At 41.0% G+C, this 15599-nt stretch overlaps 1 protein-coding gene across 1 annotated transcript in view; it reads right to left on the minus strand.

Annotated features, from left to right (window-relative positions):
• Positions 1 to 15599, minus strand: part of LOC308108450 (receptor-type tyrosine-protein phosphatase gamma-like) — a 109840-nt gene that overhangs the window by 32115 nt on the left and 62126 nt on the right. The window contains exons 4-5 of the mRNA XM_080461390.1: positions 10237 to 10385; positions 2987 to 3082 (exon numbers count right to left, since the gene is read on the minus strand). Of these exons, the coding sequence (XP_080317516.1) occupies positions 2987 to 3082; positions 10237 to 10385 (245 nt within the window). The remainder of the gene's footprint in view (positions 1 to 2986; positions 3083 to 10236; positions 10386 to 15599) is intronic.

Genomic DNA, 15599 nt, shown 5'->3' on the forward strand with positions numbered 1-15599 from the left:
GTGAGTCGCCACGCTGTGAGGAGAGATAGCTTTGCAAACAGCAGCAGCGATGCGTGAGCACAGCAGCAGCAGTACGGTAATTCATAGTAGGCATCCGTCTCCACACTAAGTATTTGAACAGTTACACACTTTGTGTATTTCGGGCTTTGTGTTGGAGCACATTCAATAAAAAACTAAATATAGGACACGGCATCAAAGTCATTAGTACAACTTTAATTTGGACCTTTTTACAACAGGATTTAAAATAATGTGCGTGAGAAGATGTTCAAGCAGTCAGGAAGTTCCTGCATACTATTTTAAGCAATAATTACATAAACTGACACTTTAAAACTGTGGCACTAGACGTATTTGGACCTAACTATTTATTATAAGAGTTAACTTAGTTGGTTCATATAAAGTGATCAATATAAACTATGAGGATGGAGCACTAACCTCTACACCTCCATATGACTTTAAATTTCTGTTACTTTTTTTTTTTATAATTTTCTACTTTGATTTCCCATCTCATCACATTTACTTTATGACAAAGCTCTATTTCTCGGTCTTCTGGAAGTTTAATATTTTTTCTTGGCCTCAGAAACAACACAGAGGTTATAGTGATGGGAAGTACGCATGCCAAATCCAGTTAGCATTAACAGGATAGGACTATAACGGTGGTTGTAATTAAGTTTTCTCCCCCTCAGTTTTTCAAAATGACCCAGTACAACTTATAAACACGTTTTTTCATTCATGTCTCGTTCTCGCGTGTTTTGTCTTATGATCTCTGTGTTTTGAATTGTAACAACCTACTGGGAAAGTTTCAAATGAATAAAATTTGATTGATCACAGATATCAAAGAAACTCCAAAGTGGTTTGGGATTTGATTTCCAGTATTTCAATCTCCTTTCTTCTTTAGGTAATGGACGCCAGTCAAAGGGCGTATGTAGTGTGTAGGTCGGTATGTAGTGACTTGGAACTAGTAATATTGTTTAGCTGTACATTTTACAATATTCCCACTGTTCTACTTAAGAGACAAGACTGGACAAAACAGTGTTGGGATGCAGGGACCAATCTTCCCATGCTCAACATTAATTCAGGTCAGTCGGAGGAGAATAACCGTGTGGAACTGAATGCTGAATGTGGATAATATGCACACCTTAGAGGCCATTAATAGGCCTTTGGGGAGCACAGGAGGAGCTCTCCTCATTGATTAGAAATGGTAAATCTGAGCCAATGTGTGTGTGCCCGCTTAAAAAAAAACCTCACACTGTAAACTGCTATTCAGCGGATTGTGTATGGTGGTGCTAATTGCAGTAAGCAATAGGGTTGTCAGGACCCAGCGGAGGCATTTAGGTCCTCGCACACACATGGTCCATCACTGTCTGAGAATAGACCTACATTACAAACACCTGTGTCCCCATTCCAGCCCCGCTCTGCCTGAGAACTGACCCTTGCCCAAATACTAGTAAGCTGAATGTTGGCATGCATTGATCACATGTCATCGATTGCAAAATTATCGCTAATAGAAATTAGAGTAGCACTGAGAGAAACATTCTTAAAGCTCATGCTCACAGTTTGTAAATCTCTGAGGTGTTTTTACACTTAACAGAAATTAGGAGCATTCTTGCCCATTAAGAGCTTATGTGTTTAGATCTTCAGGGTATAATTTGTTGTGTCTGAGTAAGCAATCTGCCACAGAACACAAGAAAAACAACCAGCAACCAGGTGAAGAGAAAATATCTTAAGAGCTTACAGTGTGGGAGCAAAGCATCATTCCGTACAAATATTCATCATTTACTGACCCCCCCCCCCCAAAAAAAAAAACGACTTATGTCAGTACTAAAGCTATTTAAAATGTTCCTCTGCACTCGCCACAAGTTCACACTAGCCTTTTTTCTGTCCTACCATCAGCTTCTTTTTTCACTTTCTATTTATTCACTCATCTCTTCAGGCTCATAGACCATTTCTGACAGTTGGCAGTAAGCACCTTTTATGTAGACAGTCATTTTATACGCCTGTGAAAAAAAGATATTTCCCATCAATACCACCTGCACCTACACGCAGATGTATTACAATGCCACTTCCCTCAAGAGCAGAGTAAATCTTCTGATGGCAACCAAATTGTCGATATGGGGTGGTGGTGGTGGTGGTGGGGGAGGGGTTGCGCCACGATGCACGATCAGCGTGTTTTCACGATGGTGAATTTATCAAACTGTACACTCAGAGTCTGATTTAATCTTTCAGTGTGTGATGTAAAATGAGGCATAAATTTAACATGGGAGCATTTTAATATTGTATTACATTGCGTAAAAGAACCGATTGAAGAGTGAGTTAATACAGATACTTGTCTTAAAGAAAGTGTTTGCTAACAAGTGGTTACATGCGACTACAGAGGTGATCGTCATCCTGAAGATGACACAAACAAGTCGACCTTTAAAGCGTCGGCTGCGTTTACACTCGCAGTCTCACAAGATATTCTCACACAAACTTCACTACATTTAGTTTTATCATATTCTCGAGGTCACGACGGTGTGTTAAATCAACATACAAGGTGGAAGAGTGACGATGCAACCTTGAAGTCAACTGCTGATATCTGGTTTGTTTTTCCACTGAATGTCAGCTTTGTACTTCTGCTGATTGCTGTTAGATAAAGAAAATCATAAAAGTGGCACTTCATGCGAGGATCCTTTGGTCGGAAAAAAAACAAAACAAAACGTGCATCATCAACTTTTGAATCATAGCGTTTCAACTCCATTTGAAAACAAAAAACAAAAAACCATTGACGTTTTTGTTGGAGGAAAAAAAAAAAAAAAAATACTACTGAATAAAACTGAAATGTACATTTTGGAAAATATGACATCCTTGCTAAAACAACATCTCCTATGACGGCATTACATGTCACGATGAACCAGCCAGCAGCCGAGCAATTGTACTGTAATACCGGATGTTTTTTGTTTTTTTCCTCCTCCAGCTGTGTTTGGACATTTATTCCTGTGTGATACTTTACCTCAAAGAAAACGGCCATGGCAGCGATGATGCGTCTTTCCTTGATGGCGGCACTGAGGCTGTCAAAGTCGTCTGAATTATAAAGGTAGATCTGCATCTAGGATGGGAAACAGAGCATAAACAGTTTGAGGAGTGGACAAGGCGAGCAAACTGTTCTGCCATCAATCACTTGGACACTGTGCTGAGGAGCTGATGAAAGCTGTTCGGAGGGGCATAAAAGAAGGTGTATTTATCACTCTTATAAATCTCCTATAATCTGTGTCATTCCTTTTTGTGTGCTGCCACTCGTGGAGGATGCTCAAGAAATACAGCATCCAGTACCTCAAGGCGAGCGTCCTCACAGACGCAGTCGTGAAGCGAGAGGAAGAACTGGCGAGACCCGCCTCCACCCCTCCGCTAACATCTAACAGAATGGTGCGCTTCTAATCATTGCTCCCAATTACCTTAAATCACCCACAACACAGCTTCTGATTTCACAACAAAGCGCAGGATGTGTGGGTATGACGTGAAAAACCCCCAGCATATACCTGCCGTGCCTGGTTGCCAATAAGAAAAGATTCTCGTTTCTTTCATTTCAAAGCAGACGTATTATGGTCGGGCTGATCAAAATCAGTCAATGAGTCTAAAAGCAGCAATTGGAGCTGTCCATCATCTCACTGTCAGGCCTCTTTAAATTGAATAATCCTTTCATGTCAGTGAACCGAGTTAATTGGCAATAAGAAAAAGGTCCTGGATGTTGATTTAATTAAAGGGTGTGGAGCCTTTTTTCTATTTTTTTTCCATTTTCAAAGAAACCACCCGGCCCCATTTGGTGTGCTGACAACACATGCAAAAAGTCAAAGTAAATAAGTGTATAAATACAGACGGATCCTCAAACGTGAAACCACAGGCATGAACCAGGTAGAAAATGACTCAATCCAGATAATTCAAGTTAATCAGTTTCCTTCAGAGCTCCTTTAACTGCAGCCTTTAATGGAACTAATTTGTTGTCTGAGAACTCAGCAAGAAAGAGGGCTGGCCATTCATCACCCTTCAGATGTTATTAACTACATTACCCAATTAAGCTGCCCCCCTTAGGCTTCATTTACTCACTGGAATGAGCTCATGCGACCCGCTCCTGTTAATGGCACACTTTGGGAAAACCTGATTTTCAATTATATTAGGCATTACATAGTGATTGGTAAAACAAAAAGGAAAATATATGAATGATGCCCCATATTGTTCACCGGTTGTTTTGAAGATCTGACATAAAACCTGCTTGTTATCCTGACAGTCATCCACACCCACAGATATTGTGGAAAGTTGTTGATACAAAGGAGCCCGGGCAGGTGGTCTGACCAATCTACAAGCTGTCTGTACGGCAAATTGAGGCTCTTGCCACATTTCTTGAGCCTTAGTTAAGTCTAAATTCAGCATATACCAGTTATATTTTCCCCCTCCATTCTCTGGCACAAAGTGAGAGCGAATACAAAGCACTGAAAGCTGCTCTGCATTCCCAAGTTCCACTTAAGCACAAACAGGTGAAAAACAAAGTCATGTTTGGCATGATTTCCCAAGACAGCAAGCTATCAAGGCAACACAAGAAGACTACAAGAAATAAGTTTGTGTGAGCAGAGATTTTATCACAGCCACACAAATGTATTTCTCCTTTCTTTCAGAGGTAAATCGTTCCTTTTATGCAGCTGAATTACGCAAAATCATTACTTCATCTTTTCACTTACACTGCCACAGAACAGCAAAGCGCCCTGATTTTCTACAAGAATGAAGTATCACATTTTCTACAGCAGGTGTTAGTGAACTGAATTTTTATTTTTTTTTTTATTTTTTTTTTTTAAAAACCAAACGAGCACATTCCAGATGAGACGGAACGTCAGACATCAGCCAAAGAAGGGGAATTAACAGTCAATAGCAATGCATGTTCTTTTGACATGAGAATAACAAAACACAGAACATCAACAACAACACGCTTTTCACACTGACCCACCATTGACCTGCACCGATTGGATGTTTACAGTGTAACAGCATTACAGACCTGCCGGTGAAACAATCAAATAGAGTCTCCTCACTTCGGTTGTTCTATAACGCCATATAAAAAAAACACATTTGATGCATCTTGACCATGTATCATTGCTGCGGTTATGGCTGTTGCAAGGCAGAAGCCATAAATACACATTGTTTCATTTGCTTTAATGGCAAGAGCTACTTTGGATCATTCGCTTGTATTTTGTCTGCAAACATCTTCACCAGCGGTGATTTCTGGATCTAGATAGTGGTGCAGACAGATGCACCAAGCCTGGCAGGAGCCTTAATAGCTGGAAACTCAAGCATTTCTGTGCATCATTGGCAGGTTGTCAATAAAAAGCAGGTGAAGACTTAAGTTTTGTAATGTTTGAGTGAGTTATGTCCGTTTGAAATTGTGTTTTATTTTGGATTTTTCTCTTTTTAACATGCATTTTTAATTCATTTATTTTTTTCTCCATATTTGCTGTGTTTTTTTTAGTGTATTAACAATTTCCATGTGTTATCGGGATGGGTGGAAACTTATTCGGATCAGCCTCAGCTCATTTACCGTTTTCATTAAATACATTTTCAATCAGTAAAACTTTCCAAAGCGGGCAAAGTGTCAGTCTTTTTGTGTACGCGCACCCAAACACTTCATACATTTGGACTTCTCGAGTCCTTTTGCGCAAACGCACACCCTTCAAAAGGTGTGATTTGTAATCCATGTATAATTAATCTAACCTTGGTGACACACTAATAAATTATTAGGAAAGATCTCCCCGTGGTACCCCGGGGGAGAAAATAATCCACAGTTTCATTTTTCATTGCGCTGTTTGAGCGAACAGGTGGTCCATCTATCGATTTCCCCACTTCACTCCCATGAAAAAGACCATGGCTCGATTAATGTCAAGCTTGGGCGCCACGGGCCGAACAGCCCATTGGGTTTCTCTCTTTCCTCGCGCAATCATGTTACAAAGCCAGATCTTACTCCATGACACAGCTCATTGAAATTAAATATGTCTTTTCAACGTTTTACTGATGTGTATACTATATTTGTGTCTAGGCAGGTGGGATTAAAATAATTCCTCCCACTGTAGGCGTAAACATTTTATGTAGGATGTTATATGCAACGCAGCGCTGAATGTGACTCATTCGGTGTGGAAGGATAATTAGGCAGCAGATTGGAAAATGGTCTCTGTTTAGCAGAGACAAATAAGCCCCGGAGCTCAGCCTCCAAGGTCAGGCTTCTCAAGCCTTAAAAAACAAAACATATACACAAAAACAAAAGCCGGTCTGGACTACTGAAGTTCACCGGGTGCGCCTTGCACAAACATTTACACACAACATGCAGAGTTATGCCGCAGACGCCGTGTCAAATTCGATATAATCCGAAATACATCAAATTGTGCCAAGTCATAAATATGAAAAATGAAAATGGCACGTCTTACAGGATGGAGCAGTCAAATGGCTAAAGGCTATATCCTACACAACCATATTCCCCTTCAACCATTCATCATCTGATTTCGCTCTTTTACCTTCTGGTTCACAGTGTGAAATAATTCATCATGTTTGATATATGCAGGCTGACTTATTGATAACACAGAATAATTTCTGAAAGGCAGGCCTCCCACACTGTGCTGCATCATGTGCATATATGGTTAACAGGAAGTACCTTTTGATCAAATGTGGAAGAAATTCCCTTTATGTACTTCCTGTGGGAGATGCAACTGTTAACTGTGCATTTTTATGTGACTGCTTTATTACCATGTGTGGCTTTTGCCGGGCCTGATTTTCCCTGAGGTTTCAATAAACGGAGGGTCAGGTCAGTCCAGTCTGGGCTGCACGTTTTTCCACCCGCTTGCACAAGAGAATGAACGATGCAGCTGTGGTCATTAATTATTCTGATGCGAAACACAAGTTGGGATTGTTTGTCAAACATTTCTACCATCAGTTATGCCCTTTTCTTTTCCTGTCAACTTTTTTTGTTTCCATTCATTTCCAGCATCCTTGGTCGAAGTTGGTGCTGATGTGAATTGGTCACTAACAGGATGTGCAAATCATTTCCCACATTCACACTCACCTTTACCTATTCATTGAAACAGCTCAGCCACCTGGTTTAACTACACTCCCACATGTAGCATGTTGTATTCAGGTGTTACATCTTACTCATATTGGTTGCATCAGTAAATACCCACATTTATAGTCTCCTCCTGTTTGTGTGTGTGTATTGTTTTCCTCCTAATTATTGTTTTTTAATAACAGGATGAACTATATTGCACTCTTCCCGCATATGCCCCCCCCAGGTCAGTCTATTATGCTCCTTATTTATGTAAAAAGTCCCCATGAGGCACGCCAGCTTTGGATTTAATGTCCTTTGACAAAGGAGTCAATGCGACAGCTTTAGCCTCACATTGCACATGCAAAGCTACACATCTATATCTCACATCTATATATTGTATAACCCGAGGGCATAATTTTCTTGTTCTCTCAGCTTTTTTTCCAACAGCTGTCCAAATTGGCAGTTAAAGTGAATTCTGCCGCCTTATTTAGAAGCGCACCATCAAAGGCGCCATATTGCACAACAGCTTTATAATGGCTGTATATAATCTGCTGCCCTTTAACACTACACTGAGCACAAAATGATGTGGCAAAAATAAATCTAATTACTCAGCCATTCAGCATCAAACGCCGTGCCTGCGGAGAGGGCTCCAAAGAGGAGGGCCAAGAAACAAACACAGGAGGACTCTTGCTGCGTGTTTGGAGATAGGACGCAGAGGCACACCAACAGCTACTCCCCGTTTCCATACACGGTTCAATTTAAACTAATTATTAGCAATTTGACATTAGGAGGAAGGGGAGGTCCAAACCATTTCTTTTTCTATAAAACTCCACAAATGTAAAAAGTAAGATACATCCACAAAATTCAATTTAGATATTAGGAACATGGCATCATAAATGATAAAAATAAAATTTAATTGAAAAGCACTAATAACTCATTCTCTGCACAGTGTAGAAAGACCGTGCTTTCTGCTTTAATCCATGAGCCAGAATAAATAATACAGACGGATTGCAGACTTCATACCCTTTATATCTCTGTAACAAGAGTTGAGGTGAAGATTTTTGTAGCTTTTCCTTTTATTGCTCACAGTCTGTTCTCTCTTCTTTCAGTCGGTTCGATAATGCGGCTTGAATGCTTTTTATAAGACCGTCGCCGCCTGGAAGATTCCAACGTCTTTGAAAATCCGCAGTCCTGCTTTGAGACAAAAGCCTTCCTTCGCTTTAAATTTGTCTCCAATAAGACAAAGCGAGACAACCACACATTACGTCATCCAGGCTATTCCCTTGCTAATTTCCCAACGAGCTTGTTTGGAGGTAAATTAACTTGGATGTGGGGGGGGGGGGGGGGGTTCTCCTTTAAAAGAGCTTTCAGTGTCAGACTGAAAGTGCTGCAGAAGTCTGGCTGTGGACACAGACAGGAAAACGGACCTAAAGCTCTTGTGTTGCAAACGGCATGCTTCAGCTTTTTAAATTGTTTTGCTGGTGTACATTTGACCTGGAGAATCGACATGAGTGAGGATACTCCCAATTTTAGCTCAATTCATCTCAGATCAGTTGAATATTTCATAGGTTTCTGGTGTTTTATTGAACAGGTTTCTCATCAAAAGAAGATATTTCGTTAATAAATTAAAAAAAAAAAAAAAAAAAAGAAATCTAGTAATGCTTTTAACCATCTTCTCCTGTGCTTCCTTCTGGGGTCAAATAGAGTTTATTCTTTGTCATTAGTATCAATTACTCTGACTTCTGTGGCCAAACGGCTTGATAGCTTCATGACAGACTCACTGCCGGGAATTTCTTGTGCCATTAGAAAGCTAGAAAAGAAATATTGAAAGATTGATTTCTTGAATATTGGTTGTGCGCTTCAGCCTTGACTTGTTTGATGTAATACACACAAGCTCAACCCCATTTCTACTTCAAAGAATGTGAATCATTTTTTCGATATTTAGTGTAGCAGAAAAGTTTAACTAAATCCTTCAAACTTTGAATGATTATTAGTGTCAGATGCCCCGTTACAAGCGGGCATCAAGCCCAATTCCTCTAAGGGTGATGAGTAACCACAGAGGCTAAACAACATTGGCATAGAAGCTCATCTTGGGATGAATTCATTAAAAAGCCGAAAGACACCAGAGACCTTTTTTTTTCCCACCTCGATGGCTGCCATTTTGCTAAATGTAAGCCATGTTTGGCCACAGCATTTAGCCAATTGGTATTTTAGGACTGAATCCTTGGTTTAAGACTAGAAAAAGTCCACGTTAACACAATGCAAGTTATTTCTAAAAACTACACAAAGGAAAATTGACATTAAGCAAGACATTTTTTTTTAATGAGATAAATATTCACAGTTGAAAATTCTAGTCTTTCATTCTGACCGTGAGTGGTCAGCAAGTTTAACCAGAGTAGCTGGAGAATAAAATGACTGAAAGCTTTGGGGTATTTAGACTGTTTTTTGGGTATACTGTATATCCTGATAGTTCCAGTGTCTATGTGATTCATGCTTTAAAAAAAAAAAAAAAAAACAACAACAAACAAAGCCACCCCAGGCCCAGCAACTGCATGGCCATGTCTAAATTTTCAACCCCATATTTACGAGATGGCCTGTTGCTGAGAACGTGGCGGAGCCCTCAGGCTGCTGGTGCAACATTCAATTGGTGTCAGACACACAATCAACCTTCTGCGATAACAGCCAGGTGTGATGAATTGAATATTCAAGTTCAGTTTCTTCTCTCGAAGCAGTTCTGCCCGAAGAGTGTACTTCAGAAGCTTTTATCCTTATAGCTGAAGACTATAATTGAAGAAGTTCTTTTAGTGTAGATGATGGTTTGGGTGAAAACACAAGAACTTTCAAACAATGGTACATTTCTTCATTTCCCATCTGGCAACACTGAGCTTGTATCGTAATTTGAAATGTGCGGAGAAATGTTTAAAACTGAGGCTCAAATAAGCCAATATAATACTGGAATTGTGCACAAGCTGTGCTGACACTGTTGAATTTCCAAGTGCCCTCAACCCCCTTTAAAAACAAATGTTTTCTATTACAGTGTTTAGGGCCTAAATTAAAAGTCATGCCATTCCTATGAATCAAATAGTTTACAAGGGATTGCGGTCCATCTAAACACTTCATGAACAATTCAACACGACTTGCAGCAACCTGCACATTGGTCAAATTGTATGGTAGCAACAGGGACGTTTTACCTCCACAGGAAACTTTCTGCCATTTATGCTGTGCTCAGAGCCTGCTGATCCATTACTCTGGCCCCAGTGAAACTCCATCTTCTCAGCCTTAAAGCGTCCTGGCAGTCCAGCACCTCTCACAAAGTAGTCATCCTTCAGAAGGACAGCAACTGGAGACAGAGGGTAAAAAAAAGAAAAGAAAAGGAAGATATGAAAGAAAGAAGGAAACTGATGCAAAGAAAGCTAAATGAGACAATTCATCAAGTATACAGAAGCTCAGGTCTGAAATGTGGCGGCTCATTATTTGGTTATTTATCATTAGAACACAACTTCATCTTATTATCGAAACTCATGCGTGGCAATAATTTCATTTTCTTACATCTAACCCTTCACATATCCTATAATCTGAATATTGTCACTGACGAGGCGATTCGCAAATTTCCACAGATATAAATCAGTCTTATTTCCTTATTTATTTATTTTTTCTTTAAATTCTCAAGTTTAGCAACCTTGGACTAACTTTTAAAAGGAACCACTTGTGCTCTTCTGTATTTTCTGTCATGCACAGAGCATTTCACTGCAGGCTGTTCACATAATATGTGCCTCAGGTTTCACGAAATATTGAGATTGAGGTCGTCTGGAATAATGTCTGGTTTGGACCCAGTTTGTGCAGCGTAATGTCAGATCCTCACAAGGGTCTTCACCAGGTCAGCTGCAGCCAACAGTGCAATTAGGCTGGTGTCAAATTACAAGCTCTTGATGCAGCATGGAGGCAAGTTTAGTGCTGCGAAGAGGGAGGAAACCTGAAAGCTGGCCAACAAGAGCAACAACAACAAAAAGGCCAGAAGCAAAAACGGCTTCTTCCAGACTGAAATCAAGACGGGCTACTCTACCGTAGGATTAAAATCTGAAAAAGTTGCATAACGTCGACATCTTTGACAATGACAACAGAGTAACTATTATTAGTTTTTATTTATTAGAAAAGTCAACCCTCCCCATTTCCCTTTCCACCAGTATTGGACAATTATAGGACAATTGAATTGGTATGACATTAAACCAAAAAAATCATGAAATATGAACTCTAAAGCCAACTAGTCTTTGCTCGATTTTAAAGGCTACAGAAGAAACTATTTCCTTCCTGCCGTGTTTACTTCTTCGGGATTTGTGTGGGCGCTAATGCCATCGATTACTGAATGCAAAGTCTGTCTGTCTTATCATTACCAATGATGTGGCTTTCATAAAGAGCAAAAACAAGCTTCCAGTGTCTCCGACAGTCGATTGGTGGATTGTGACAAGCCACACAGTGAACCGGTTCTGTCAAAGCAGTCTTTCTTCAATCTTTTCGAGGAGATAATAACGATCCTCCACTTTTTTGATCGTCTTCTACATGCTGGCATTTTACAAGGCTGTAAAGTTGTTGCTGCTTCTGCAGAATTCACGGCATAATGGCATGCAAGATTGTGGCCAATTTCTGCATCTCTCAGGGTTTGACATTTTTCTGTAGTGGAACGTGAGGCCACCATTACTCTTCATGTACATGTTGTAAAGGCGCTTACAGTAGTCACTGACACCTATACACACAACGTAATAGAATCTTAAAACCATGATCACAACATATTGCGTGTAAATATACATTAAGTGTTTTTGTGTATTTTTTTTTTTAAACAGACATTTTCACTGATTGCTCAAAAAGTGTGTGTGCTAATGCAAGGAAACTTTTCAGACCCTCAAGCTGGGAAATTTCATGGAGCTCGGCCTAATGTGTCCACCATTATGAATTTCTCATGGAAATTGAGATGATTTTACTTCCAAGAGGATCTCCTCTGAATATTGATGGCCTCTGTTTTTATCTCACATCCATACTAAATTTGAATTTTGAGAATTTTATAATGATTTTGCTGGTTTAGTGGAATGGCAGCTTTCCCTGGGAGCCTGCTGCTTCCGTTAGGATTTTAATCGGGCTATAGTTGCGTTCCCAGACACATTTAATGCAGATTTCTTTCTCCAATTATCTCTGAACTGCATAACAGCTTTCTCAAATCCAGAAAAATTAAGCAGTATGAAAAGGGCTTCTCTGTGTGAGTAATGTTGTATCTATAACCTAAACTATGCAGTCAGTCAACTTAAAAATCCCACATTCAAATGACTAAATGCAATGATAAATGACTGGTGTTTAAAGAGGGCTGACTTTTACCAAAAGCCATAATCGTGCATCATTGAATGAAAAAAAAAAAGAAAAGGCGCAAACAATAGAGAAACATGGGATTTGGGGTGTTTTTACAGCCCATAGTGAGAAACACTCTATGCCCCTCCTGGTGGCACATTGGCTTAAATCTTGACCTTGGGGATGTTAGTGCCGACCGCAGAAGGAAAACTCATGCAGTGTAAAACAAATATAAAAGAATCTACAGTGCAAGCTGCAATGACTTGCAGTGTAACCATGCAACGGGAGCAGCCAAAAGACCACCATCGATAATGAAGACTGTGCGGTTGAAGGGCATTTCTACATTTGAAAAATGGGAAATGGGGCTCCCACTCTGCCTACAGCTGAGCTGCAGCCAAACCTCACATCCTATAGTGCATCGTGTAATCCTCCCCCTCAAGTCGAAGACATCACTGCTCTTATTAGGTCTTCTTGAGCCAGCAGCAATTTGGATTCACCTAAAAAGGCCTGTCTGCTTGTTGATGCACTCAGCCGTCTTCTTTCAGGGTAAGTTTAAGCTGTGTTCATCTGCCGTGACATTTGAAACACCACGACAAGGCTGATAAATATCCCCCTGCCATGGTTATATGCTAATGCATCTTCAACCCTTTACCACATCTACATTTGACATCATTAGCCAGATTAGGCCTTGTGGCTCTGTCGGCTGATCCCCCCCCCCCCCCCCCCCCCCGTTACCGGAGGATTTAGCCAGCCTGCGAATCGGGACGGCCCACTTGTAATCATATCACAAAGCAAACGAAGGAGGCGGAGTGTGTGAGTAAACAAGCACAGATTGTCAGTAAACAGATAACAAGATGAACAAGTTGTCCAAAGAGAATAAATAAAAACAAAGAAAGTCAAACAGATTGCAAGCTGATGGACAGGAGAGACAAAACGGAGTGCAACATTTGGAGGAAAGGGAAGACGAGAGAAGATCTGAAAAAAAGGGAGAACCTCCCTGGATGAGGGATGAGCTGAGCCACTGTCGGCAGGCAAGAAAGAATCTGCCAACAGTATTAATGTTCCTGTGCTGGGCTGCTCAGACTGAAGGCCCAAAAGCAGGAAGGAGGAGACACTGTGCAGGAGATATCCAAGACCGAAAAACATCGGGTCAAAGTGAAAATCAGCCTGTGAGGGTAAATAACTCCGTAATAATTGTGCATCGCAAAACGTTTACAGAGATGGCAATAAATCCCTGTTACTGCTGTTGTTGAAACAGTGTAATCCTGCATGCAACACAAGAAAAGCCACGAATTGGGGATGCTGGCTGGCCTTGGGAGTTTCATTAGAAATGCTGCCCTGGGTGTGTCTGAACCCTCCAACAGCAGAGGAGGAATTAGAAGCTAAGCCAAAAAGACCTTGAATCACAGCCTGTGAAAGAAGGGGAGTGAGGGTGAAAGTAAATCCTTGATCAGTGCAAATGTCTCTGGGGCCGTCCGATTCCCGATGAATTTGGTGGAGGGCTGTTTGAAATTTCACTGAGAAATGTTTTGTTGAGGAATGCCGCTTGAATGGCAGCCAATCAGCCGGATCGCGAAGCGGGTCAAGGCACATGGGGACGCCATGAAATCAATCGCAATGAACTTTAAGATCCATTCACTCTGTTCTTAATTACAACATTGACTTTTAAATAGGGTGAGGGACGTTAAAGGCCCCCTGTGGAGGATGTGAACAATCTGACTTTAGCGCCCTCTGAGCAATTTCCGTAAATTGTTTTACGTCAAAGTTCACATGTGTTGGAATCTAAACACTACATGTGAAAATGTGGAAGGACTCACTCAGATCCGTCAACACTATTATGCTAAGCAGCCTATTCTTTACTTGTGCTTTTGGCGGAGTGAAAGCTTATTGTTTGACGGAACTTAACTGTTGTCAGTCTTTCATAATGGTTTTCAGCATTGGTAGGGCTGCTATCTCCTGTGGCAAGGCTTTAAAAATCTGCTGCACGTCAGCAACTTGGCACCAAACAAGTGAAAATGACAAGGTAAGTCAAAGCACACAACAATTTCAGGCTGAGGACAAAACATTTTTTAAATGCCCAGAATTACCTGTCGGATTAGCAACTTCGAACTTTAGCAATACATATATAGGAGGAACAAGTAAACTGGGGCCGCATTTATAAAGACGGGGAACCTGGCGGCACCGATTGTGAGGGGGAGAACTGAAGCTGGATTCATGTCATACATTTAAAATCTTCAAATATCAGACTTATAGATCCACGTAATCATAAACAGCCGAGCTGCAGTGGTATAGATGTGTTTGTTTAGTGAGACATTACTACTGAATCAGCAGCACGATGTTCACATGTCAAACTTTCATTTTCTACTGAAACAGAACAGGGCAGAACTGATTGATTGTTACACACCTTGTCACAATTGATAATCAGTCTAATTTCAGAGTAAGCATATATAAATAGCGCGGTGACAGCCGTGCTTAATGCTGCACTGTGGGGGCAGAGCGCACCGGTGCTGGAGACAGACGATCTCCTCGTCACCCTCCGCCTCCACCTCTGGAGTGACTGAGGATGCAACACGAAGTCCACTGAGCCTTGTTACAAGTTCCCAGTTCAAATATTTAATTTCTACATTTAATAAACACATAAAACTGAACTTTATTGGTCTGCTGTGGTCTCCACCAAAATGTCTCCTTCCCTCTCCAACACTCTGACACACGCTGGCCGTCACAACCATGGCAGTATCTGTGTCCAGCACTGGGCTCTGGTGCCGGCTCCCGTGATGTCACTCTCCTCTGGCCTCCACCTTCAGATCAGATTCTTCTTCTCCACCTCTGCAGTCACTGATCTCTCTATGGCTCTCACACTATTTACAGCGATGACGCGCTCTTTTATTAATGATTCCACTACCGTGACCACCAAATAATATTCTCCTGACCTCCACCTCCTCGATGACTATTTCTCTCGCCGTAAAATTCCGTTTCTCGGTCCATCCTGTCAGGATTTAGCGTCAAGCGCTGGCGATCAACAGGCCGACTGAGATGCAAAAATATTGATGGGGCACTTTGCATTGACCATTTATGGTAAAAAAGTGGGCGTGTTGAGGGCAGGTTCTGAACTGCACAACCTTCCAGGTGGACTGTGATCTATGTGAAAGTGCGCGCAGAGGTGCGTACGTACGGTTTTACTGATCCTAATTTTTTTTTGGGGGGGGGGGGCACACACCAT

The sequence above is a fragment of the Lipophrys pholis genome (genome assembly GCF_963383615.2).
Source record: "Lipophrys pholis genome assembly, chromosome: 4".
Taxonomy (NCBI): Eukaryota; Metazoa; Chordata; class Actinopteri; order Blenniiformes; family Blenniidae; genus Lipophrys; species Lipophrys pholis.